This window comes from Rattus norvegicus, chromosome 1, assembly GCF_036323735.1.
Source record: "Rattus norvegicus strain BN/NHsdMcwi chromosome 1, GRCr8, whole genome shotgun sequence".
NCBI classification, from domain to species: domain Eukaryota; kingdom Metazoa; phylum Chordata; class Mammalia; order Rodentia; family Muridae; genus Rattus; species Rattus norvegicus.
In genome coordinates this window covers 163,829,885-163,857,219 of record NC_086019.1, presented here as the reverse complement: position 1 = coordinate 163,857,219, position 27,335 = coordinate 163,829,885, and the positions used below count along the sequence as shown (strand labels likewise).

At 41.9% G+C, this 27,335-nt stretch overlaps 1 protein-coding gene across 3 annotated transcripts in view; it reads left to right on the top strand.

Annotated features, from left to right (window-relative positions):
- The window catches only part of Pold3 (DNA polymerase delta 3, accessory subunit), a 39,799-nt gene extending 12,796 nt beyond the window's left edge, over positions 1-27,003 (top strand). The window contains exons 2-10 of one of the 3 annotated variants that reach the window (XM_063285127.1): positions 1,143-1,182; positions 2,902-3,034; positions 8,696-8,957; positions 10,417-10,489; positions 13,221-13,386; positions 16,367-16,476; positions 19,969-20,072; positions 21,043-21,121; positions 25,220-27,003. In XM_063285127.1, coding sequence (XP_063141197.1) covers positions 2,961-3,034; positions 8,696-8,957; positions 10,417-10,489; positions 13,221-13,386; positions 16,367-16,476; positions 19,969-20,072; positions 21,043-21,121; positions 25,220-25,422 — 1,071 coding nt within the window. In that variant the 5' untranslated portion in view covers positions 1,143-1,182; positions 2,902-2,960 and the 3' untranslated portion in view covers positions 25,423-27,003. The remainder of the gene's footprint in view (positions 1-1,142; positions 1,183-2,901; positions 3,035-8,695; positions 8,958-10,416; positions 10,490-13,220; positions 13,387-16,366; positions 16,477-19,968; positions 20,073-21,042; positions 21,122-25,219) is intronic. The other 2 variants (NM_001024750.1, XM_039106084.2) reach the window with 2 other exon arrangements.
- The last annotated feature ends 332 nt before the right edge of the window (positions 27,004-27,335 follow it).

Sequence of the window (27,335 nt, the reverse complement as noted above, 5' to 3'; positions counted from 1 at the left end):
GATTTTGGTGGTTCCTAACATCGACACACTCATTGCTGAAGCCAAATTTAGATTTAGAGGAGAAAAATGAGTATTTTTAATAATAATTATTGAATTTTTTTTCAAGAATTATTTTTGCAAGTTTTTTTTTTCCTGTAGGATATATTCTGCTTAAATCGCCCATTGTGGCAATTTACCAATTTAAGATCTATTTAAACTCAGTTCTCTTTCCTTCAAGAAAGGGCAGGCCTTCCAGGGATATCAACCAAACATGGCATATAAAATTGTAATAAGTTTAGGTACTTCCCCTCATATAAAGGCTAGACAAGGCACTCCTGTAGGAGGACAAGCGTCCCAAACGCAGGCAAAAACTTCAGAAACAGCCTATGCTCTCTCTGGTAGGAGTCCCATTAAAAACACCAAACTACATCACTATCACACACACACGCACACACACACACGCGCACACACACACGCACACACACACGCGCACACACGCATGCGTACACGCACGCACACGCACACATGCACTCACGCACACACACGTACACACACACGCACGCACGCGCATGCGCACACACGCACACACACACACACACACACACGTCAGTCCCATGCAGACTCCCTGATTGTCAGATCAGTCCCTATGAACCTCTGTGAGTTGAGGTCTAGTGCAGGTTGGTTGATTCTGCTGGTTTTCTTGTGGTATCCTTGACTCCTCTGCCTCCTACAATCCTCCTTCCCCTCTTCTGCAGGACTCCCTGAATTCTGTATAATATTTGCTGTGGGTCTCTGCATCTGTTTCTATCAGTCTCTGGATGAAGCCTCTCTGATGACAGTCCATGAGTATAAAAGAATAGATGGATATAATGTTTATTTAGTTCTGTAGATTATATAGTAGTTATTGTTTAGTCATTTACTAAAAGTTACTGTTTGAGATTGTTTTGTTTCATAAAAATACTGAGGCTGACACTCATTTTCCTTACTCTCTTTTCAAGATGATGTAAAATATGCAAATTTAAAATAAGTCAGACTGCCCTATACTGTAGTGTATTTTCAGGGTACCCAGTGTTTTTCTAATTTCATAGTTACACAACTGAGTCGAGGAAGCTGAAATTCTGACTTCTGTAACTCCTTTACTGATGACGTGTTGTTCCTTGCAGTGCCACAAGGTTGCAGTAGTGAGAGAAGATAGACTGGAAGGTAAGCGTTGGAGCGGCTGAATAAGCTTTCCACTTTGCCTCTACTGCATTGTGTACAGTCTGTATAAAGTGTATTTGACTATTTAACTAGAGTCTAATATTCCTTTTACTAATGGTTTTTGAATCATTAATCTTCTTACACTTGGCTAACTTCTTGTTGTTAAGGCTGACATTTATAAAGTACATCTATGACAGGATTTCAAGACTCATGATAGACATAAAAAATTGTCAGGAATTCTAGACGACATGGCTCCTTAAGCTGGGACTGTGACATTATGTTGAGTATATTATGAATAACCAAATCTAGGCCTGCAGAAAAGATTATCAAACTGAGCTCAGAATAACCAAGACTTAATTCAGTATCAAATGTGGTGAACAGTGAATGTGGCAGTATGTATGGGATGATGAGCTCACAGAACGTGGGTTCCTGACAGTGCTCCCGTTGTTACATCATGTAAGCTTGCTGCAGCCTCAGTCTGAACGCACAGTGCTCTTTGCATTGCGTGCCATCCTGCCATGCAGCACCAGTGAGTATGGCCTGACCCACCTTGGCCCGGACTGGAGCCCAGACTCATGCTGTGGTGAATGTTCTCAGTTGTAGTCTTCTCATTGTATATGTAAACTTCTGTGCTCTGTTAGAAACATAAACACAGAATGTTTTCCCATCCTTGTTCCTTAGTGTGTAAGTATCAAATTAGTGTGCTTGGGATTGTATTTATGTTAGAATATTAGATTCTAAAAATTGCTATTTGGGTTGTTCCTTGTTTTATTTTAAGAAGAAGTTTAGTAAACTTCAGCTAGATCAGGGTTCTAACAATCTGGAATGGCCTAAATATACCTCTTCTATTTTGTACTATGTATTTCTGCAAAGTCATCGACAGCACTGATGGTTATAAAAGCAAAATATTGATCAGCTAGAAAACATTGATATGTTCTGCATTCTGCAGTGTCAAATATTCAGCCAAGATTTCAATTCTTTATGTAAAAATAAACACGCATACTTGTTTCATTAGTTTGCTTAATTTGTTTTCATCTTTAATAATAAAATTATATGTATGCCAAAGGTTGTTTTAAAATAAAATTCTTTATGACTATCAGTAAATTTTTAAGTCGTATACTATATATATGCAAATATATTTGCATAAAAATTTCTCTGGCTCAAAAGGAAATGTTAAAAAACTCCATCATATGTGATGGTTAATATGTTCCAAGCTCTATGCTAGGCTGTGGGTTCAGGGAACAAGTTAGGCACAGTGCCTTCCCTTGTAGAACCCATAGTTCACTCCTATGATAATGGTCTTTTGATTTTTCCTCTGTAGACTCAGTTCATTAGTAATAATATTATGTAGTTGCTTTCTTTAAACTGAAATTGAAACATACAAGTGTGTCTTCTTGGGAGAGATAAGTCTTCTCAGGTAGTGATTACTTAACTGACTGAAAACAAGGTTCATAATCGTCATTAATCATCAGTCACTATTTGCTGAGTGTCCCTGGGTGAGTAACACCCTCACAGGTGCTGTACTTAGAAACAACTCAGCTTCACCATGTCCCACTGCAGACAGAGGCCTGATGTTCTACTTTATATGTAGCCGTTTGGCCTGTTAGAGTTTTTGGACCACCATAGATTGCAAATGGCTTTAGTGCAGAAGAGTTTCTTGTTAAAGTCCCCACAAGCTATGAAGTTGTGTATTAACAGACTGCTTTTCCTGTTGACTTGTAGCAGTGAAGTCCAAGTTAGCTGTGACTGCCAGCATCCATGTGTACAGCATCCAGAAAGCTATGCTAAAGGACAGTGGGCCTCTGTTCAATACCGACTATGACATCCTTAAAAGCAATTTGCAGAACTGCAGCAAGTAAGCTCCTTAATGTTCTTGTGGGCTTCTTTACGAATTGATTTTGTAAGGTGTTTACACAGTGGCTGCCTCTTAAGAGTGAGTGCCAAGTCTAGTAAAACCTCATTTATCTTGCAGTAAGACACATGCCTAGTTTTATTAGTACATCATAAGGTGAAAAATAGCAGCCACTACCCATATTGAAACCACACTGGACTCCCCATAAATCTATTTCTCATATATTTATCCTGTCATCACCACCAGGAATGTCTGTTGTGTCCCCTCAGTACCCCTTTGCCCTCGTCTCCGCTTGTCTGACTCTCCCATCCTTTAGGGGCTAGAGCAAATGCTGCCCCTCAGAAGACTGTTCCTAAATTTGACGTCCCATTCCTTCCAGCCAAAAGTGACTTGTCCCCAGAGCTCCATAGCCAAGATCAGATCTTGTAAATCTTTTGTGTTCTTCAGGGCACTGGACAGCGACAGGCCGTAATGAGTGGATTTTAGAGACTGATAATTATAGGTTTTAGTCCTGTTTTGCTACTTAATAACCCGGCGGCTTTGGACAAATTACTTAATACTTTCTAGCTTTGGGTTCGTCATCTTTAAATCAGTTGTGGTGATTCCTACTTTGTGAGATTGTACTAAGAGCTCAAGTCAAGTCTCTAAAAATATTCTTGGGTATCTACCACTTTGATTTAATAATAATTTAAATTTCGGGGGCCGGAGAGGTGACTCAGTAGTTTAATGTACTTATTAATTCTGTAGGGACCCCAGGTTCAATTCCCTGTACCCTACATGGTGACTTACAACCATCTATATAACCCCAGTTCCAGGGGATCTAATACCTTCTGGCCTCCTTGGGCGTTGTGGATGCATATGGTGTACAGGTATACATGCTAGCAAAGCACTCTTACATATCAAATTAAATAAATTAATTAAAAGCTAATTTGGGTTTTTGTGTTGTATATCTGATGAGTACCATTGAATTGTTACTTTTGACAATGTGGCCCAGTGCCTGTTCCTGAGGTTGGCGACCCACAAGAGATAGCATTATAGTACAGTGCTGTACTATATGAAAAGATTTTGGAGACAGGCATTTATTACCAGCTTCTGGATAGGTAGAAGTAGCTTTTCTAAAAGGTTAAGGCATTTAGGTTGAGACTCAAAAGTCCAGTAGAAATTGTCAGGGTAAAGACGGAGCTGAGAGAGAAGCATGGCATTGCACAATCATTGTCTGTGGCTAGAACCTAGGGTGGCAGACAGGTGAGAAGTAACTAGAAGACGAGTCAGACACCTTACTGAGTGTTTTTCGTCGAGCTTAGGCTTGATTCTGAGAAGAGCTGTTGGGGTTTGACTGTGTAGATTTGCTGGAAATCCCAGGGAGGATATTTATTGCAATATTTAAGTCTCAAGGTGAGCAGAAGGATTTTGGGTTTAGGTAAGCGCTGGGCCAGAGCAGCAGATGCAACTGTGAAGAGAGAATGTAGAATGAAGGAAGGATAGAAAATAAAACTGAGGGTTATGATTTTTACCAGCCATATGACTTTGGACAAAGTATTTAGCCTCTTTGTGATTCAACTTCCTTCAATAGTACCAATCTCACATGTAATCAGAGATTGAGTAACCTAAGAGATGCAGTGCTCTTACAGCTGTGTTCCACACAGAGTAAGTACTCTTGCGGTTGCTCTTTATTCTAATGAATGGACAGAAAAGAGGGGGTCTAAGAGGCAGCATCCAGTGAAGTAGAAAATTATGAAAATATATGAGGTTTCATAAGCTAGGGCAAAATTTCAAGAAAGGGGGACTAATGGATGCTTCAAGAGAAGCAGGTCAAATAGAGATGGAAGCTACCCACTGGATGTGGTGATAGCCTCCGAGTGCTAGGGGAGGGTCAGACTGATCCAGCTGAGTAAGACAGGAAGAAGGGAGACTGTTAACGTGGATAACTGTTTCCAGAAAATGTGACTGGAATGGAGGAAAGGAGGACCATAGCTAAGGAGAAATTGAATTATTCATTTTTTTCTTTTTTCTTTTTTTTTTTACGAAGCTGGGGACCAAACCCAGGGCCTTGCGCTTGCTAGGCAAGCGCTCTACAACTGAGCTAAATCCCCAACCCCAAGAAATTGAATTATTAATATTGAATATTTAATTCAATATATTTAATTATTATATAGTAAATATAATTCCAGAGTTTCAATTCATATATACATATACATATACACACACACACACACATATATACAAATATACTTATATACATATATACACACACATACATACATATATATGTAAAATTTTAGAGTTGAGGGGATGTGGCTCGGTGGTAGGGCTTGCTTATTATTCATAAGGCCTTGAGTTCTGCCTCAGCACTGCAAAATAAAATAAAGCCCAACCACAGAAGTAATTACAAGACTGGTACTGAGGCAGGGGGATCACTGAATTCCAGGCCAACTTGTTACTTAGCACCAGATTAGCCAGGCTAAGGGCAAGAGAATGCCTTAAGTTGTGTAGTTACATAAGAGTCAGAGGGAGTGATTGAAGAAATAGAGGGGATGGGATAACTGATCCTTGGGGAAATTGATACAGAATTGACAACTGTATTTTCTTTAAACACCGTCTGATGAGGATTCCTGTTGGTTAACTTTTCAAAATGCTGCCCAATACACAGTACCTAATGTTGCCTCTATTAATAATGGGCATTATAATGGATTGGTTAGGGTTTTGTTTGGTTTTTGTTTTTTTGTTTTGTTTTGTTTTGTCTCTTTATTTTAAAACTTGGAAAAGATGGACATTTGACTATTTATTAAATAGATATATAGCCAGAAAATAATTTATAAGATTCCTGTTTTAGGGAATGATTTCAAGAAAAAATACTTTGCTAATTTTATGTAAAACATTTAATTATATTTTAAAAATAATCTGTATTAAAATCGTGTGGCATGTCAAGATGACTCATCATATCCAATATCAGATAGAACAGCTTCTGTTAATGTCCAGCAAGTAAACAAGGAAGAGTAGGAACTGCTTGGGAGTTTAGCAGTGGTTCCCAGCCCTCCTAATGCTGCAACCCTTAATACATCTCCTCGAGTTGTGGTGACCCCAGCCATAGAATTATTCCATTGCTACTTCATAACTGTAATTTTGCTACTGTGAAGAATCATAATATAAATATCTGATAGGCAACTCCTGTGAAAGGATCATTTGATCCCCAAGTGAGTTATGACACATAAAGTTAAGAACAGCTTAGTTAAAGCAAAATTTGTCTATGCACAAAAATGCCAGGGTACGTAAGAATGTGGTTCATAGAGAACTGCAGTGAGCTCTAATACTGAATATCTCTGTGGAATTTAACAGTTAGCCAGGCATGGTGGTGCAGCCTTTGACCCCAGCACTTAGGAGGTAGAGGCAAGAAGAGTAGTAGTTCGTCATCATCCTCAATTATATAGGAATTCGAGGCTAGCCTGCACTACATGAGACCCCAAATCATGGTTGATCTTCCTGTTGCTGACAAAAGAAAACTTTAAGGAGAGAGGTTTATTCTGGCTTAGAGTTCAGTGGCACAGTGCATTGTGGTGGGGAAGTCAAGGCTGCAGGGTCTTGAGGTAGCTCGTCATATCATAGTTCCAATCAAAAATCAGAGAGCAATGAAAGCATGTTCCTCTCACAGTTTCCTTTTTATAGAGTCCAGGATCTCATTCCAGGAAATGGTGCCACCTATAGTGGGCAGGTAGGTCTTCCTCAACCAAATCAAGGGATTCCCTTACAGCTGTGCCTAGAGGCCGGACTCCCAGGAGGTGCTAAATCTCATCAAATTGACAACTGAGAGATTAACCATCTTATCTTTTTGGGGTGTGGAGGGAGCGGTTAGAGACAGGGTTTTTCTGTGTAGTCCTGGCTGTCCTGGAACTCACCCTGTAAACTAGGCTGGTCTCAGACTCAAAGATCCTCCTGCCTCTGCCTCCCAAGTGCTGGGATTAAAGGTGTGTCACCACTGCCCAGTTGACCATCTTGTCTATCAGGAGCTGGGGATGGGACATGAAGTAGGAGAGGAAAATGGGAACGTTTATCTCCATTAAAAACATTTGTGCTTGTTCTTAAGAATTGTGAGCCTCCAAAAGCCAGTGTTTTTTAGAAACTGCTGTGAAAGCAAGGAAGGTGAGCAGTCTTTACTGTTAGGACTGCTCCAGCCCAACTTGGTGTCTTCCTGGTTTCCAGTTGCTGTCCTGATCCTAAGATGTGGAATGCAGGCCAAAGAAAGAGTTGTCTTTGGGCTACCTTTAGATACTGACAGTGAAATAAAACACTGCCTTTTCCATTGTACCTGAAGTGCTGCAAGGCCAGCGAGGAAGACCAGTGGGTAGAAGTCACTGATTTCCGTCTGTTCTCTTCAACCAGAGGTGCTCTGAGTGGGCCACAGTGACTCAGTGGAAGATTTGTGTTGCTCAGAAGCTACTTAGTCCAAAGTTATTTCTGAGATGAAATCGTCAGTGACATTCATGTAGGCAGCTAGTTATTCTAGTTAGTTTTGAGTAGCTCCTGATCTACATGGTTTCTGTGTCTTCCGAATGTTCTTTTTCAAGTTAAGGTGATCCATGGAAAAAGAAAGGGAAGCCAGAAGCTCTCCCCACCCCCAACCAGTCATTCTACCCAACTGTATACTGAGCTCCTGAAATACAGAGCATGAAGAGGCCTCCAGGCAACCTTCACCTACCCCATAAGCAAAACACTGGGGAGTAACATGTTGTCTTAATCAGGAAAGGCTGGGGTAGACACAGACTCTGCCTTATGTGTAACCCCTGAGAAGGCTGAGTGGCTCCCATCCACATCGTGCGTGCACTGTTGCAGTGGAGTCATGGGAAGCAGCACATTGGCACTTACTGGAGACTATGAGTGGACGGTTCCCAGCAGTACACTATGCAGACTGCTCACCAAACGTCACTAGCCGTTAGTGTGTTGCTCCCTGGTCTTAGTTGGTATTTTTAGAAGTGAGAAATAAATGGATGCAAAGGAGCATGAGTTATGGGAACAAGTGGCTCTATCCCTACCTCACCCTTTAAAGCATGACACTCTGACTAGGAGAGTTGCCAAGAAATTGGTTAGTAATGTATGGCTTTTAGCTCTGGCTCTGTTGATAGTTACTGCTGCTAAAACTTGGGCAGAGGACCTTCTGGATTCCTAAGGACAGTGAGATTATCACTGTTTGCTGGAGAATAAGAGGCAAATAAAAACAAGTGTAGATGCTGGCTGGTGGAGGTGCACACCTTGAATCCCAGCACTCCAGAGGCAGAGGCTGGCAGATCGTTGTGAGTTCAAGGCTAGCCTGCCTATATATTGAATTGTAGGACAGCCAAGGTTATGTAGAGAGACCCTGTCTAAAACCAAAACAAAAAGAACAAAACCCAAACAAACAAAAAAGCAAGTGTGTTCAGTATGATGTGATAGAGTGCAGTTGATTGAGAACTAGCTTCATAACTAGGTAAGTGCAAATCGTAGGCCAGAGTTACTTCTTCACACTGCCTATTTCTTTACCCAAATGAGAGTATTATGTGAAAATTCTTTCTATGATCAGTCTAGTTTTAAATACCTTAGTTTTATATTAATGCGAAAAGGTATAGAGAAGGCACAGAGTTTGAAAATGAAGTTTGATAATGACATTAATCTTAAACTCACGTCTGTCCTTAGGTTTAGTGCCATACAGTGTGCAGCTGCTGTCCCCAGAGCTCCTGCAGAATCCTCATCCTCCAGAAAGTTTGAGCAATCAAATCTTCAGGCAGCAAGTGAGACACAAGCCAGTGAGCTGACTACCAATGGCCATGGTCCACCTGCCTCCAAACAGGCTTCCCAGCAGCCCAAAGGAATTATGGGAATGTTAATCTCTAAAGCTGCTACTAAAACCCAAGACACCAACAAGGACACCAAAACAGAAGCCCGAGAAGTAACAAGTGTAAGTCTTCTTTCCTGTAGGCCGTTTTTCTGTAACAGGATGAGGATCTCGCAAAGCCTTCATGGCTTCCATGCGAGCCTATTTATTAACAGGTTCCACGATCAGTTCTGAGTTGTCTGCTTTGGTTCGAACATTTATGATTGTCTGAGGTCTTGCAATCACGTCCAGGCTGGCCTCATCCTCTTCCCTCTCTGCCTCTCCAGTGCTGGGAAGAAACATGAGCCACTGTGCCTAATGTGGTTTGAACCATATTTAGTTAATGTTTAATATCTCCTCTGATAGTCCATTTTCCCCCATAATACTTCTCACCAAGATTGGATTCTCTTTCTATAAAATGGTGATACCTGGCTTATACACTAATAAGATTGTTGTGACAGCCATTGAAATAATGTACATAGAAATCATCCTGAGAACATGCAAGTTTGAGGAATTGTATATTTATTAGCAGTGTGACTTTGAGAGCACTTCCTTCCTGGCATATTTAACGGTCCTGCTTTGGTTTATACTTTTTATTCTTGTCCTTATTCTTCATTCATTTCTCTTTGCTTTTTATTGCTAGGTAATCTGAACTAAAGGGCATTAAAAAAATAACTGTCTTGGTTTGGTGGTACATGCTTGTTATCCCAGCATTCATGGAGTTGAGGCTGCATGATGAAGCTCTGTCTCAAAAAGAAAATAAGAGAAAGATACAAAGATACTGCTTTAAGAATGCAGAAAGTGCAGCTTTTGTTGTTGCTTCCTATCTTTGTTGTCTTCAAGCTTCTGCTTTGGAAAAAAAGAGGGAAGATGGGGAACAATGCACATTGAATCCCTGCTGTGCACTCACTGCCCAGTCTTTTGTGGAAAGCCACTAGCCACCCTGTTTGATTCTCACTGTTTTTTGTTTGTATGGGTCAGACTTGAGCCCAGACTTTTGATGTAATTTGCCTGTAGGTCATACTGCTATTAAATGGTAGGTCCAGGATTCAGATTCACTTCTGATAATTTACCCTCTTTCCCGTTGTTTACCATACCACTCCTGATTTAATTCTTTTAAGACAAGTAATTTTTAAATGTGCTCAAGGAAAACTCAGATATATTCATAAAATTGTATAAACAGAAAGCAAGCTTTGGGAATTAGAATCTGATGCTGTCTGGTGATCTGGATCCCTATCCTAGGCTCTTGTAGCTAACATCTGCTCATTTTGCCCTGATATAGTCAGTGCTGTTAATACAGAGTTGGTACTGTCAAGGCAGAAGGCTTTGTTTTTGTGACAGTTCCTCACCTGGTCCATGCTGACTTTGACCTTGAACTCCCGATCCTCCAAGTTTCACCTCCCATGTTCTGGAATGACAGTCTTGTGTGTCATGCCTGGCTTTTAATATGCTGTATCACTAGAGATTGATTGAAGCCATGCACTCCAAGAGCAGTCTAAATGTTAAACAAAATTTAAAATTGTGTCTTTTTTTATGCTTTTAGGCATCTTCCGCTGGGGGCAAAGCACCAGGAAAAGGGAATGTGATGAGCAACTTTTTTGGAAAAGCCGCCATGAGTAAGCATGTTCTTTATGTTACTGTAGTAACACAGATGCCGAGGTGGAGACCGTGAGTCTAATTTTTGCCTATCCAGGCGTTCCTTCTTCCTAACAAATTCAGTTTGCCAACCGACGTATTGGCGAAATAACCAACCACTCAGGAGACTCTCTGGGTGTACGTGAGAGCTCTTGGAGGGCAGTTTATATTATCTCTGCTTCTACTTCCTGCCTTAGAAAGAAAATACAATAATCACTCCATGGAGTTTTGGAAATGGGTAATTAAAATGAGAGAGTGGCTGCCTATATTGAGTTATACTTAATATCATGGATACTGGCATCAGTTTGCTTGGTGTGATGCTAACTACTACCGTCTCTCTGGGGACCACAAAAATAAATATTTTTGCCTTTCTTAAGTTGGTTTTTAAGATTGCTCACAGCACTAAATTACATGTCAATGTGAATATAGGCAGTAATGGTCAGGCCATTTAAATGCTTTTTTTTTTCTTTTTTTTTTAGGAAGGAAAGATCTCTTATTTAAGTAAGAATTCTTTCTTAATGGAAAGTACCAATAGTTAGAACCAATAGCTACATATTTTTATACTTCTCATATCAAGTACTCATCCCCTGGGGGTACATGGCAGAATACCAAGAAGAATGTAGGAACCACACAGAGATCTGTGGCCTTTTGTTGCATGCCTATCCAAGCAAAATTAATGTGAATTCTATTTTTCCATGATGGTCAGTCAGTACTCGAGGAGGATTGGAGTGATGGTGTGTTTTATGTGCTGTGGAGGCTCTTAGAACCTTTTTATTGTGAAAGTAGAAAATGTGGTACTTGGAAGGTATCCAGAAACATGCTTTGATGGTGGCACTGAACAGTGCATAGGAGGTCCCTGTTTCTATGACGCATGGCACACTGTCATTAGCCTGTGTGCCTGGTACTGGGACATGTATTCAGTCCAATACTCTTTCTTAACAATTTTGATGCTTTTGTGGTTGTTTTATGTGTTTGGAACCTTAAGATTCAGTGAAGAACTTTAATTATTTAAAACTGTTTTTGACTATTTGTATGTGTGCATCTAACAGTAAAAAAAAAGGTCAAATTATAAAAATTTTTTTCAAATAAAATTTTTTATTGGATATTTTATGTATTTACATTTCAAATGTTATCCCTTTATAAAATGTTAATTGAATACCTACTATGTGTTTGTCACTGTTGCACACTGGGCATAGAATGGAAAACAAAACAGCCTTTCCCCATAAATAGCTGCAGACAATGATAGTTTACTTAGCCTTTAAAAGAATGAAATTTTGTTGCTTGCAAAATATTCACTTTCCTAGTCAGTTTGGGATATTTTGGTGGGAAACTTTGAAAATCACAGATAGGAACCACAAAATTGAAAATTGAAGCAATGATACTACCACTGGGGTAGTGAAGCCCACCATTTAGGTTTCCCACACAAACCCTCAAAAATATGAATAGGTGCATTTGCATTCTGACCCATTATCTGTACTATCAAAGAATATACGTGCTTTTAGAAACTGAGTAAGCAGTTTCAGAACAGGCAACCCAACCTGGGTTTTTTGTTTGTTTGTTTTTGTTTTTGTTTTGAAGAAGCACTTGCTATACATAGCTTTCTGATTGTGTATTGTGACTTTGCCTACAAACACTATCACTGGGTATGCATGAGACTAGATTGTGCATTACTGTATTTTTTGGTTGGCTGTGTCCTTCCTGTCCTACGTGGATGCTTATGTGTGTTGTGGTGTCTCAGCTTAGTGTGGAGACCCAGATCAGGAGCTGAACTGACTGAGGCCCATATCCAGAGCTTGCTTTTCCTCTCAGTGATACCTTAGGTAACTCACTTAATGTTTGTACCTGATAGTGTCTTGTAAATATTATTCCAGTTCTCAAAGAGAAAAAATACTTTTGGACTTGCCCAGAGGGAAGCAGATTTGAATTAATTCAGTTTTATCATTGAAGGTGGTAGTGAGATGGGAACATCTAGGCATTCAAAGGTAGAATACAGGGTTCAATAGTTAAAAAGCACCGGCTGCTCCTCTAAAAGGCCTGGGTTCAATTCCCAGCACTTACATGGTGGCTCACAACCATCTATAACTACCCAGGGCATCTATAACTAATGCTCTCCTCTGGGCTCCACAGGCTCTAGACATGCATGTGGTGCACAGATACACATGCAGATAAAATACCCATACAAACAAAATAAGTAATTTTTTTTTAAAGGTAGAATAGAAAAGATGTTGCTACGAATGTAGCAGTCACCCAGTTTTAAGCTCTATTCTTGAACATCATGACTACCTGCAGCTCTGTTTCTATTGTAAATTAAGATGAACTTAAGGGCTGCCAGGCCTGACGATTTGATCCCTGGGATTTGCATGGTAGAGGGAGAGAGCATACACCACTGAGCTTCACACATATACCATGGCATACACACACCCAGCATACATATAATAAAGTAGTAGATGTAGTTAAAAAAGTTAAGGCCCCAAAGCTGAATTTGGTATTTTTAGGTCTTTGTTTGCTGTCATTTAGAGCTGTGAGGTAATGAGAGATTAGTGAGGAGCAGAAATGAAGATTGCAGATGTTTTCTTAATCAACTGTGATCTCCTTTAGGACAGGGACTGTTTTTTATCCCTTGCTCCTAACATGTTACCTGTGGACTGTCAAAGAGTGATGGATTACTACTGTATGATGGGTTGTACATCATCTGCCGTACTTTATTTGTAGGTAAACTTAAAGTCAATTTGGATTCAGAACAAGCAGTAAAGGAAGAAAAAACAGTGGAGCAACCTCCAGTGTCTGTCGCTGAACCAAAGCTGGCAGCTCCCCCAGCTCTGAAGAAATCCAGCAGAAAGTCAGAGCCTGTGAAGATGCAGCAGAAGGAAAAAAAGTGGTAGGAAAATTTTGTCCCTTGGGGGAGGGGAGAGTGTCTTGTGGAGGTGAGATGGTCTGCTTGGTTGTCTGCAGCAGGCAGTTTTCAGCTCAGCATTAAGTCCCACTTAATGTTTAGGGATGCAGCCATCCAGGTAGAGTGAAGACAGAAGCCCCATGGCTCATCCAGTGAGTCAGGACCACAGAGCAGCTGGCTTGGGGGATTTAGGATCCAGGGCTGCATTTGTCCCTGTTGATGCAAAGGGATTGCCTTTGCCTCCAGACTTCAGGTTAAACGTGTAGACACTGTGTAAATGTGCCTGTGTGTGAATGTGTGTGTGTAGACACTGTGTAAGTGTGCTTGTGTGTGAGTGTGTGTGTGTGTGTGTGTGTGTGCTTGTGTTTCACATCAAATTACCCAGTGAGAAGTTACTGTTTCCAGTCCAGTTTAAGAGAAGAAGTTCTTTGTTTTCTTTTTATATCAATGAGTTTATTTTTCAAGTGGTAAAATGTAATTAGAAAAGAAAATAAAAAGCACACAAGCTGTTAAAAATGGATCCAGGAGTTTGAGACACTACCTCATAGCTGGTAGGAATTAGTCTGTTGAAAGAAATTCTAAAGGACACTGTCAGCACTGATAGGCCCACAAAGAACCAACTTTTGTGGTAAAGTTGGAGCAACAAAATAGTGACATTTCAGAGGGGTAAGGCTCTGTCCAGTGGGCCTTACCTCCCAGGAACACATGATATATGTGGATTAAAATGTCCCCAGCCATGATCACAACACTGACTGTTAGAGGCTGTTACCAGGCATCTACTCAGTATTTCCCTGTTGAACAGCAAGTCAAGTGTAGGTTTTTAGTAGTAGGTGTCCTTTACCAGGTTGAGGCTTCTTCTCTTTTCTATTCCAGGTTTGCTGAGAGGCTTTTACTCATTGATTTTACATTTTACACCCGCTTTCTGCTTTTACTAAGGTGGCTCATAAACTTTCTCTGCTAATGTGGTAGATTATACTGATTTACGTGAAAATGTTAAACCAGCCTTGCATTCTTAGCATTAGCTCCCTGGTCATACTATTTTACACACTGCTAGATCAGTTGATGTAACTCTAGAGGGAGGGTTGTTTCTATATTTTTGAGGATATCTATATCCTCAAATATCTATTTTATGTCATCTGTTTGCTGGTAATTGGCTAGCTTTAGTATCAAACTTGTGTTAACTTCATAAATTAAGAGGAGTTTCCCATTTTCCAAAAGACTTTGTGAACTTTATTTTCTATTTTTATATTTATTGTCTGGGGTGGGGGCTATGTACACACCATGGCACAGAGGGCATTCTCGAGGGAGTCAGTTTCCGCCATGTGGGCCTGGGATAGAACATAGTTTATTAGATTTGGCACTAAGCACCTTGACCTGCTGAGCCATCTCTGGCCCTATGTAGATGTATTTCCAGTACATTTAAATATATGATAAATCTATCAGTGAATATGGGCCTGGGTTTTCTTTATAGGAAGGATTTTTATTTTTGTGTGTGAGAGCTTCTTTAGATAGTGTTATTCAGATTTTCTAGTTCTTTTTGGTTTTGAGTAAGTTGTGCTTTTAAAGGAATTTATTTCCTCTAAGTGCTTGAACTTACTAAAGTTGTTCACAATGCAGTCTTGTTTTTGGAGTATTTATAGACTGTATAGTTAAGACTACAGATTCCTTTATTCTCTAGTTCTTACTTGGAAGTACATGTTTTCCTCCTTTTGTAAAAGGCTTATTAATCTTTTCTCCTTAACAGAACAACTTTGGGCTTTTAAATTTTTCTTTCTTCTCTATTTCATTGCTTTCCACTAATATGTTTATTTCTTTTGGCTTATGTTGTGTTTATTTTATTTTTTTCTAGTTGAAGTAGGAAAAAAATGATGTTCAAAATGAAATAAGACAGGTATTCAATGACAAAAAGACCCTGGCTTACATATCTACATGACTGTAACACACAATAGGCCCCTAATTATTTATAGATTAAGTGAAAGCTGTAATGGAGAAAGCAGACAGAAAAGCTGAAAAATGTCAAGACAGAGTCTAGGTTTTTATTACATCATTAGGATGACTTTATGGTCTTGTCTGTGCCTTTGTTCACACTGTTCTTTCACTGTAGAATACTTATCTTCCCTTCCTACCTGTTGAATGTCTACTAGCGTTTAACAGTCGTATCCCACAGCTATTTGTCCATTAAGTTTTATCATGTCCTATAGTAGCTAGTGCACTTGGCCAGAGCAGGCTCCTCTTTTGAAGCAAGGTTTCACTGCGAGGCCCAGGTTGGCCTTAGTCTTAGAAGCCTCTCTGTGGAAATTATGGGCATGGCCTGCCAGAGCTTCTTGAGAACAGTATTTCCTTCCTGGTCTTTGTATTATAGCTGATTAGCTGCTTATTAATTGTGTGTTAAAAAACTAAAAGGCCAGTTAGCAGGGTTTGGGGGCCATCTAGAGGACTCTAGATTAAAAAATGGCCTATGGAGAACTGGGGAAACCTTTTATTCTGGCCACCTATAAAGTGATGTAGTTATAGTTATAACCGTATATATCCCCAGAGAACCAGTCTCACTGGGCATGGTGGTTAACCATTCAGGAGGCAGAGGTAGGAGCATTTCTGTAAGTTCAAGACTAGCCTGGTCTATACATTGAGTTCCAGGACAGCCAGCACTACATAGTGTTGTGTCTGCCCTTTAATCTCAGCACTCAAAGCAGAGGCAGGTAGAGCTTTGAGTTGGAGGCCAGCCTGGTCTACAGAGTAAGTTCCAGGATAGCCAGGGCTACACAGAGAATGCTTATCTCAGAAAAACAAACAAACAAAAAACAATCCTATGTCAAATAAACAAAAAAAGAGTTAAATCTTTTCTTGTTTGTTATTTCCACCCTCTGGAATTAAAACTGTGAGCTCTAAAAGAAGCTGCATAGGAACATACACATACTGAAATGTGTGCTCTGTGTAACGGGCTTCATTTATTCCTGGATGGCAGCAGGGGCAAGCGAGTAGACTTATCTGATGAGGAAGCAAAGGAAACCGAAAACCTGAAGAAAAAGAGGAGAAGGATCAAGCTTCCTCAGTCCGATAGCAGTGAAGATGAAGGTAAATATTGCTAATAATTTTTGTTAGGGGGATCATCTCTTGGTTCATGCTCAGGGACCTAAAGCGTCACTTATTGTGGACTCTAATGAAAGCAGAGTATTTCTCACTGAAATCTACATCGGTCTTTTGATCAGAATAGTGATCATTTGGTAACTTGTGAATGCTGTTGCACATACTAAGAGCTTTCTTTTCTCTTTAAGGCTGGTGTTCCTTTGGCTCTTAATGTGCATATTGTAGAATCGCATGCACACTTGCACACACTTGCATACACTTCTTGCTCTCACGGAGCTACTAAACTGGATGGTCTAGTGTCACTGAAAGTGCCAGCTCTGAGTCGAGGTCCTGTGGACGATGGTAGCCACAGAGTGGTAATACCTGCAGGCTGTTAGGAGTACTTAGTAGGGAAAGAGTGCAAGGAAACGTGATGTCGGTGAGCAGCATGTGACAGCAGCTGACAGAGCAGAGGCCCTCAGGTTCTTTCCTCTGCCAGAGATCATTTTGGCATCTGGCTAAATCATTTTATTCTAAAATTTCTGTGTCTGAAAAGCCATCAGGATTTGCTCGAACCTTTATACGATCTCTAACTTTTTATTTGTGTTCCACTGATTATAATAGCTTGGTCTCTCATCTCAGACTGGGCATTAGCAGATGTGCCCCAGGCGTGCAGTGATAGCAGGAGCACCAGAGTCTCACACACACAGACCTGGGTTGAAATCTTCCTGCACTGCTTCCTGTGTTTTCTAATGTTGGGCAGAGACTTAATTTCCATGTTTACTCCTCCAAAGTTACAATGTCACTACAAACTACAGCTCCTTGTGAACATGAAGACAACAGGTCAGAAATGCCAGGACAGCGCTTGACACACGGTAGCTTCTCACACCTCAGCAAAGCCTCGCCTTCACCCTGAGTACCTTTAGCAGTTCTACATATTTAAAAGAAATAGGGGCTGGGGATTTAGCTCAGTGGTAGAGCGCTTACCTAGGAAGCACAAGGCCCTGGGTTCGGTCCCCAGCTCCGAAAAAAAGAACCAAAAAAAAAAAAAGAAATATGCCAGACCCAGAAAGAAGTAACATTAGTTAGTCTCTGTGTTGCTAAGAAGGAATAGTTTTTATAGCTGTGGTAGGTTGCGAGGGTTTTCAGTCCTTGCAGGTTGTTTGTGAAGAATGTTAAGCACACACGCGTGCACATTGTTCCCTAGGTAATGATAGGTATTGTAACAGTAAGTATTGAGTCCTAGGAAGCGGTGACTGCTTTCCAGGAGTTGGAATTTCTAGTCTCTGCCAGAGGACTCTTGACAAACAAGTGGTTGGTTACATTGCTGGTCAGCTGAAGCTAGTTTCCCAGCAAAGCTGCTTTCCTGAGCTCATGCTTTGCCACGGGAATGTTTTCATCATCGACTACAAATCTATTTCAGATACTTAGTGTACAAAGCATATTTACGTCAGTAAGATGAGTTAAGTCAGAAGGCTTGGCTTAATGGTAAAGACTGACTATGGGCAAGTTTTTAAAAAATGTCTTTGAACCTCAGTTACATGAGACAAATAATGATTTGTGGAGTTATTATGAGAATGAGTGGTTAATGTTTATAAAGTAGGAAATGTTGGTTTATCCTCCCTTAAAGTCAGATAGAACAGTTTATAATGGTAATCCCTCCCGTCTGAATCACGGAACCGACTTTTGTTGTCAGCATTCTCCCGTCTGCCTTCCATTGCTAGGACGTGTTGAAATCCCTATCTCTGTTCTCTTCTCTCCCGTGGGGTTATGACATTTATTATTGTACGATTCTTTGGGAGGTGGGCGAGTGGAAAGAAGGCAGTGCCTGTGGTCTTCCCTCGACCTGAATATTCTTCACTCCTAATTTTATTCAGAAAGTGCTTAGTCTCCTTCATTTAAAGCAAACCCAGTTACTGCTGCTCTGCGTTAGTGCCAGAACAACTGGCATCCCTGCCTCTTTGAAGTGAGACATAGGTAAACAGTTATGTGCCATGCTAGGAGGGGCCAGGGGGAGCCATTGGAACCATTTCCTTTTGTAAGTCATGTTCTTGAGGAACTGAACAGAAACTCCCAGCTTTATCACTGAGTGCTAAAAAAATTTTTCTTTGCCTTCCTTGCTGCCTAGACTTTCCTCCGACCACTGAGGTCCAGTTGTCTAATTAGCTATTACTTCCAAACATTGAGTTCTTGGTTCTGGGGTATGACACTTCTTTTTCTTAGGCCCCCATCATGCCCTGGCTTCCTGAAGCTGGCTTCATAGCTAGACTGACACTGACTGCACTGTTTTTCTTTCATTTCTGTCTCTTGCCCTACTGAGCTTACAAAGTTAGGGAGCCCATTTCATATGTGAAGTGTCTCATTTATTGTTTTATTCTGGCTGTGCTGCCTCACCTCTTTAGATCATTTGGCCATGAGCCTTTCACTATCATGATTTCTAACACTGACCTACAGTGAAGACAGTTTCAGTTCCAAGATTCGTGCAAAGAATTTGAATGTAGCCTAGAGTTTCAGGGAACAGGTGAAACGAAGCAGCTGCCAAGGCCCACGACTAGCAATTTCTTTGTGGTGATTCAGCAGCAGGTCAGGGTTAGGGACATAGCTCAGTGTAGAGTGCTCACTACACTGTATAATTGCAAGGCCTCTGGTCAGGGCCTCAGGTTCAGACAAGCTCATCCCCTCTACTCTGACGGCCTTCTACCATACCTCTGTTTCTTTATTGAGAAACGCTGGGATTCCTCTCCGTGGTGCTCCATTGTGGGTCCCATTTCACTGCATTCTTTCTCTCCTAACTTTTTGTGCCCATGCAAGGCTTATCAGTGAAGTCACTAGAAATAGTCCCAAAGACTACTAATCAGGTTTCATTGTTAGGTCCTTCATGGAGACCAGCTTTCATAGACAGTCTAGGGGTAAGTCATCACCAGACCACAGCAGCATCTTTATGGCTGTGACGTGTTGAGTAGAGCAGGCTGTCTCCACTGCCTTCTGGTCATGTGTGATAAGAACATGGATGGTAGGGTAGGGAAGGCTATGGAATCACACTGATGGGTTTAAAATTTGTTAGGAGCCTTTGTCAAGTGAAGGAATCTCCTGAAACCTCTGTTTATTGAACTGTATTATGGGAGTAAGATCTGTTTCTTAGCTGTGTGAGGGTAAAGTGAAACTCCAGACATGTGGTAAGTGATCAGTATCTTTCAACCAATTTCATGCTCTGATCTTGTTGTCTTTTATCCCTCAGGAACCTATAGTCACCATGTTGAATTGTGTATCACTTTCTCTGTGTTTCACCTTGGCCAGGATGATCTCTAAGATATTGTCACTTTAGAAATTCTTTAAAATCAATGTGTTTCTTAAAGTTAAGTCTGTAACTGCGGAGTCCTTGGTTGTCGTGATTACTGCTTGTAAAATCCCCTTTGATGACTTCGAGTGAAGGCCGATGCAGTGGAGAAGGCAGCGTGCCCCTTAGAGCTTGCCTTCATTAAGCCTGTTCCGCTTTCCCAGTCTTCGCAGACTCTCCTGAGATGTTTGAAGCAGTCTCACCATCTCCACCTCCTGCATCTCCACCTCCTGATCCTGTGCCAAAAACTGAGCCCCCTCCTGTCAAGGTAAACCCACCAGAGTGCTCCCTCCTGTGCGTCTTTTCTCCCTCAGGAACCTATAGTCACCATGTTGAATTGTGTGTCACTTTCTCTGTGTTTCACCAGTGCTTGTTGCTGGCTCTATCTCGTGATGCTCCTCCTCATGTTGGCCAGATGGACATGCCTCTCTTCTCACCTGAGGGAGCCATGGCTTAGGGCATTGCCTTAGGAAGGCAGCAGAGGTGGCTCACAGGCAGCTGTTGGGGATTTTGTGACCACTACCATATGGCTGCTGTGCTGCATAGCTGCAGTTGGAATTGTGCAAAAGGAGGCCCTGCCTATACCAGGGCAAATTATGAAAGATAAAAGAAAATAAAACTCAGATTTGTTCTTCAGGGAAAAGACTGGATGAGAAAAACCACAACAAACAGTGACGTGCAGTTTTGAATGCCCTTTAGCTGTGGCTTGTCCATGTCTGTTAGTATGGGTGGTGAAATGCTAAGAAGAGTCTGCTGATAAGCCTCCTTTTCTTTGTAACCATTAGTTTTCTTAATCTACTCTGTTAAGACTCCTGTAAATCTCATGCTGTTACATCATAGCCAAAGAATGGGATGAAAGAAGTGGAGACAAAAGGAAAGTGACAGTAGTAATGTGTGCTTCTGGCTAAACTAGCTGGGTATGGTGTTCCAGAGCCAAGGCTGGGCACAGCAAGTGTCTTCTCCATGGGTGCATACTCAGAGCCATAAGAAAATCTCTGCCCCAGCTTTCCTTACACAGCCTACCGCAGCAGTGTATGCTGCCCTTGTCTGTCTCTTCTACTAAGGTCCTTAACCTGTTTGTCTTTGGGACGATGCCAGTGCATACAGTAACCATTCTGGCAGAGTGGCAGGGCTGTGTAGAGTTCCTTTCTCTTCCTTTTATTATAATGTCATGTTAGGAGGTGGTTTTTCTCTTTAGCTTCACTGGTCAACTTAATGTTGTTACTCTGCTCTTTTAGCGCTCAAGTGGAGAAAACAAAAGAAAACGAAAGCGTGTACTGAAATCTAAAACCTTTGTGGATGAAGAAGGCTGCATGGGTAAGACAGATGTTTGAATCAGGGCACTAGGATCCCCTGCAGAGCAGTCTATCCCAGATGTGAATTCTCTAGGTCATTCAAGTTGCTGCTTCTGGCCCGTGGCCCACACTTATAATACAGAGTACAAAGCCCACTGCAGTGAAGTCAGAACACTGGGCTTTTGTGTGGGCCCTAAACCATGAAATAAAGCTCTGAGTGTGTGACATCGAAGCCATGTCATCTCTGCTAGAGATTTTCTTGATCTGTGGAATGGAAGAGAAATATCTGTTTTGCCTCCCAGTGGAGTCTTTGTGAAGATTCAGATGAGGTAGCAACACTGTCTCAAACACTGAGAAACATTCTTGTGACTACTCATTGTGCTAAGTATTTCAGTGGTAGAAAAGAAGCTTCCTGAAGATGATTGGATCCTGGCGAGTCAGTCTTCGGTGCCCAGTCTCATTCATCCCAGGAGCATATGATTTGATCTCCCTACTTCCTGTGCCTTCCTCCTTGTGCCAGCTCGGGCTCTTTCCACAATTCAGTGGTCTTCAGTGGGGCTTTTGAGATTCCACACTTGGAGCCTCTTGACATGATCGGATTCCAACACCAAGCTCTCCTGTCTGGAAGCAGTTATGGATTTAGGCTTGTAAAACCTGTGGTTTGTTGGAGCAGGGATAATCTTTCTCCTTTTTTTTTTAAAGCCGCCCCCCTCTTTTTCTCCTTTCTTATGGCACCCATCATGAAGTGGATCTCCTAGAGAAGATTCTAATGCCTTATCTTTTTGCTGTTTTGGTTTGGTTTTTGAGACATGGTTTTTATTGTGTAGCCCTAGCCGTCCTGGAACTCAATTTGTAGTCTAGGGTGGCCTCAAACTCAGAGATGCACTTGCCTCTGCCTCCCAAGTGTTGGGATTAAAGTTTTGCGCTACCACCACCAGGTTACCCTGTCTTTTTTGGTTGTCCTTTTCTATCTTTAGAAGATTGATTGGCTCTGAAGAATCAACTCTTCCTTGACAGGATGCTCATTAAAGCGTGTGGAGACATTGTGTTGGTTGCATGCCCAATCCTGTCATCCCATCTCCCGTGCTTCTGACAGGCTTGTCACTGTGACTGCCATCTGCAGTTGGGAATAACACTCTCAGCATGCGCTGGTCCTCTTTTTGTGACACTTTTCCTGAAAACCTGTGCATTCTGAACTTTGGTATGTGTTTATGGGCCTTTTTTTTTTTTTTTTTTTGCTTTGCTTTTAATATTTTATATAATTAGAATGCTTTAGCTATTTGAGCTGTGATTTTTTTTTTAATTAAAAAGGTAAAAAGCATCAGTGAGGTTTTTTGTTTTTTGTTTTTTTTTGTCATTCTTACTCTAAAAGGAGAAAGTAAAGGATATCTTTATGAGAGTTCACTAGGAGACTGTGGCTAATTATTGCTTTGTTCTGAGCCCTCACATTTGAGCAGGCATGGAACATGGGCTTCTTTGTGAGCTTTTCTCCACACAAGACTGTTGACAGGCTCGGAGGCTGTGATGGGAACTGCTCACGTAGCACCCTTAATTTTAGTCCAAGTGCAACCTAATGAATCTTGGCTGTGTTTTCTTCACTCTGCTTCAACTGTGCAGATGGACCTGCACAGGGGCTGTCCTTCTCTTGCTAGATTTTTTTTCCTGAGGGTTATAGCAGCAAGTATGGTGTTGGGCCCTGACCTAGGTTAGGGTGAATTTCTGATCAAGGAAGGGGTTTCTAAGAGCAAAGAAACTAAATGGAATGTTGTCCACACAGCAGGCTTTTTAGAATGGCAGCCAAGGAAAGTGACAGGTTCAGCTAACATAGAGGGGCTGTGCTTTGAAGTTCAAATCTCCTTTGTCCTGTAGTTTGAAGTAGCTAAGCTGTAACTGTAGGAACACCCCTTTTAATTTACACCAAGTGTGCTGCTTGAGACATTTGGTTGGTATGGCCTGGCTGGTTTTTAACTTTCCAAGTAATGTACCATAGCCTCTTCAGATCTTCCTGACAGAAATAAATAATAACAGTTCGTAATTTTGTCCCATGAGTTGAGTTGTAAGTATCATAGTGCATTTTGGAGATGGAAGGTGTTCTGGGATCGTGCTTGCTGGACTGTAGATATTCAGTGGAAATGTCTCAAGTATCTTGGCAAAAAGGTTGACAGATTTCTCTAATATTATTAGCTACGCGAAGTACCTGAAAGTCTTACTAAAATTGGAATTCTTCTGCATTTTTCTTGTCCTTTTCTTTTCCTTTCTTCCTTTGTAAGCATGGTCTAACCGTATAACTTGGGCTGGTCTCGTCAGGGTTCTCTTACTGGACTCCAAGTATACAGATGTCAGGTGCTTGCATCACACTGACTGAGATGCTGCACTTCTAATCGGATCACCAGAGTCCAAGTCCTCCAGTCTGAGTTACATTTTTAAAGTTTGTGACAGCAGAGTGGGTTCTCAGTTCTTGAAAGTGAAGACAATTCCTAAGACCTCCATGGGGGATACTTGGCGTTTGCATTAGGTGCATAAGGTAGAGGCGTGCTGCAGAGGCGGCAGCCACTTACCCTCCAGCAGGGCACACTGTGAAGAAAGGACCTCACACACACTGGAACGGCCTTGCCAAGGACTGCCCGTGCATCCGTATATGCTGCACTCCCCATTTTAATGGAATGGGGGACATTGGTTCATCAAGTGTCACCCAGACCATCAGTGTTTGTGTCTGGGAATGTGCATAAAACAAGTTCTCAGGTTCTACCACAGACCTGTTGCTGAGTGCGGAATTTGGAGCTAGAATCCAGCAGTGTTCCCACGAGGTCCCCAGCTGACCCAGGGCATGTTCACACTGGGACAGCCCCGGGCTTTAGGACCCAGGTATTTGAATCCCTGTGCCTGTAACTTTGGAACAGTTTACTCAGTGTATTTTTGTTAGAAGGAATTATCAATGAATAAGAGTGTGAAACATCTCTGTTCTTTGATGGGGAAATTTCACTTTGAACTTGATTGCTTCACACACTTTTATGCACATGAGGTCACATTTTTAGTGGAGAGATGTTTCCCTTCACTGCTTCTGCATCACCTGCTGCATCCTGAGAGGCCGGGAAAGGTGGTGCTGCTGCTTTAGTTCTCATCTCAGCGAGGTAGCTCTGTGTGTGGCCTGGTGGTGTGTGATGCCGTGGAGTAGAAAGTCTCTCCATCTGCTCTCTTAGAACATGACTGGAACACTGCTTCTGCCTGCGCTCGCTGGGGCTGAGGTGACTAGCCTCTAGCATAGTACTTTTCCAGGTTTCCTTTTGAAGAGTTTGAGTAGTTTTAGTTTTTTATATGTATACTGCATGCATGTGTATGCACCACATGTGTGCCTAGTGCCCAAGGAGATTGATCACAAGAGCATATTTGACCTCCCTAGAGTTGGCATTTCAGGCAGTTGTGAACTGTAATGTGTGTCCTGGGCACTGAGGTCAGGTCCTCTGCAGGAGTAGCAAGTGCTCTGGGCAGCTGAGCCGTCTCTGCAAGCCCAGTTTAATGGCAGAGGGAAAACCTGCTGCTGCTAGGGAGTAAGAAACTGGTAACATTTTTTCTTATTTTATCATTGTCCATTAAAACTTTCAAGTGTATCATCTAGAATGGTTTGTTTGAGGCCGTTTTCACCATGATGTAGGCTGTAGTAAATCTTGGGTTCAGTAGTAGTTATTAGGTTTCAAAAACTGAGTAACAAACTATGGCTTTCCTTTGGGGCAGTGGTTGACACCAGGGTAGAGTGAGCTACAAGTGTGCATGGCGGGAGAGTGCTTAGGCAGAATCAGTAATGGGTGCAGGTCAGGGAAATAGGACTCAGGAAGCCAGTGAGAGCGTGGAGTTTAGAGGTCGGTGTTTGCCATACAGTTCATATGTAGGGCTCAGGAAGTTAGTCAGTGTAGACTAGGACCCAAGTTACAGATGTGGGCAATGAGATGATAAAGGCCCATCTGATGACGGGGGACACTGTGGAGGAGTCAGCCATGTGACTGTAGGCTAGTTTCTGGCTGAGTCTAGATGTGCTTTTTCAGTAAGAAAAAGACAGCAGGACAACTTACCATTTATAGTAAATGACTCAGTCTACCTATGTCCTTTCTTTTTTTTATTCCAGTGACTGAGAAAGTCTATGAGAGTGAGTCCTGCACAGACAGTGAGGAGGAGACGAAGATGAAGATGGCCTCAGCACAAAGACCCCCTGCTGCCACTGTGAAACGGGAGCCCAGAGAAGAACGGAAGGGTCCCAAGAAAGGGGCTGCTGCTCTGGGCAAAGCCAACAGACAAGTTTCCATTACTGGCTTCTTCCAGAAAAAGTAAATGCTGTCTCTGGAAGGACTTGGGGTGGTCAAGGGAGAAGACCAAGAAGTATAGATTGTCACTTACTGTGTAAGTTTGCCTGGCTCCTTGCCTCGCCTGGACCAAATGCTGCTCTGCCATCGTGGACACTTGTACCACTTCTGTTTTAGTCTCCTGCAAGCAAGAGGCAAAATAATATTTTAAAAGCTGTTACATTGTAATAAGTTTATAAAGCACAATCATTGACCTGCCTAGGAGAATTCATTCAAGAATTACCTGCTGGGCCCTACTTGCCCTGTGCCATATTCCTCTTCTGGTCCTCTCTATTCTGTGAACTTGTGACTGTTTTTATTTTATGAATTCTACTGGATGTGTTCACTTTTCTCTTCCTACTACCATACTTCTGTCCCCTGACCCAACAAAACTGTTTCCTGTAAATCTTTTTAAGTCTTGGTCAGATGAGGAGCTAAAATTTTATAATTCCCTATCTCCATTGATGCAGGAAGTGACGCTTGGCTCCAGGCTTGGCCAGTGTGTATTGTCCAGTCCTTTCATCATGGAAGCTCCCTCACACTTCCCTCACACTCACTGGTTAGGGAAGAGCACAGACAGAGATGTGCTAACGTACCCAGCGTCACCAGAAATGGCCTAAAGTCACATGGTGGGCAATGCCAGAGCTGTCACGTTGTCAACACAGGATACACGGTGCTTATGTGTGGTCTATTCTTCTAGATACCCTAGAGATGGGACCTGTATTGATGAAAGGTTAAAAGAAGAAATGGTGAGCACCAGATAATTTCTCCCTCCCAAGGAAATACAGAGTCCAGAAATGTCAGTTTCCCCTTCTGGGAAGGAAGGGAGAACGTAGGCCCACCTTTCTACACAGGTGTTGCTCCTTGGTTTGCTAGGTTCTTCATTTGCCCAGCAGTACAGGCTCCCCAGGAAAAGGAGAGGGTGGGGATGACTGGTTATAGATAGAAACAGCAATTAAACATTTGCTTTTGTACTTTTGTCCTAATAATAACTTTCAGTCACCTTCCATTATGGCCGGGCAGGAGGTGAGCCCTGTTCACGTTGTGTGGCAATGGCTTTGCACACTGAACTGTAGGGAAGAGAACACAAACATGACTGCTGTTGTGATTCACCCACGGGAGATGAGGGGTGTCTGACCCGACCCTTCCGCCGAAGCCTGGCTTGTGTCATAAGAGGTGTAAGCAGTTCCTACTGTTGAAGGTTGGGGTTGGGACTGACCTTGGGATTTACTCGGCTGCTTTAGCAAGCATGGGCTGGATGGAGACCAGCCACTCTGGATATGCGTCCTGGTCTAACGTGAGAACTGGAGGCAGATGTTTTGTCCATCTGAGTAAAGGTTGGTGTGCTCCAAAGCCTTTTATTTTTCTTTTCTGAGTGGAAGAGTGGAATGCCTGGACTTACGCTTACAAGAAACTCGGGGGAAGAATCCCCTATTTTAAGTGGTTATTTTTGTCATTGCTTCTAGTTATCTTTCTAAATGGGAATGGAAAAGTTACAAGGCAACCATCCAGTCTTTAAAAATCTGATTATGGTGGGATTTCTAATAAAACCAAACTTGAATTGGTGCAAGTTGGAGTTGTATCTTTACAGGGAGAATGCAAATCTTCGATTTCTGTACCCAATGTGCCACCTGGGTTCTGAGCTGCCTGCAAAGTTAAGCAGGCATTGAGTGGTGGCTTCTCTCCAGTCTGTGCAGTGCTCTACTGGGTTACTCAGGAGTTAAATAAATTCAAGAAGCTGTTTTGAAACCGAGAGCCAAACTGAATGTCTGATGGGTCTGTTACTTGACAGCCAGGCGGCAGGAGCACAGTTATCTAAATGCTGCCCAGGAACAGGCTGGTTTTCCGTTTGTGCTGTTAAGCACGTGCCTGTAGTCTGAGATGGACCAGTTATTTGCTGTC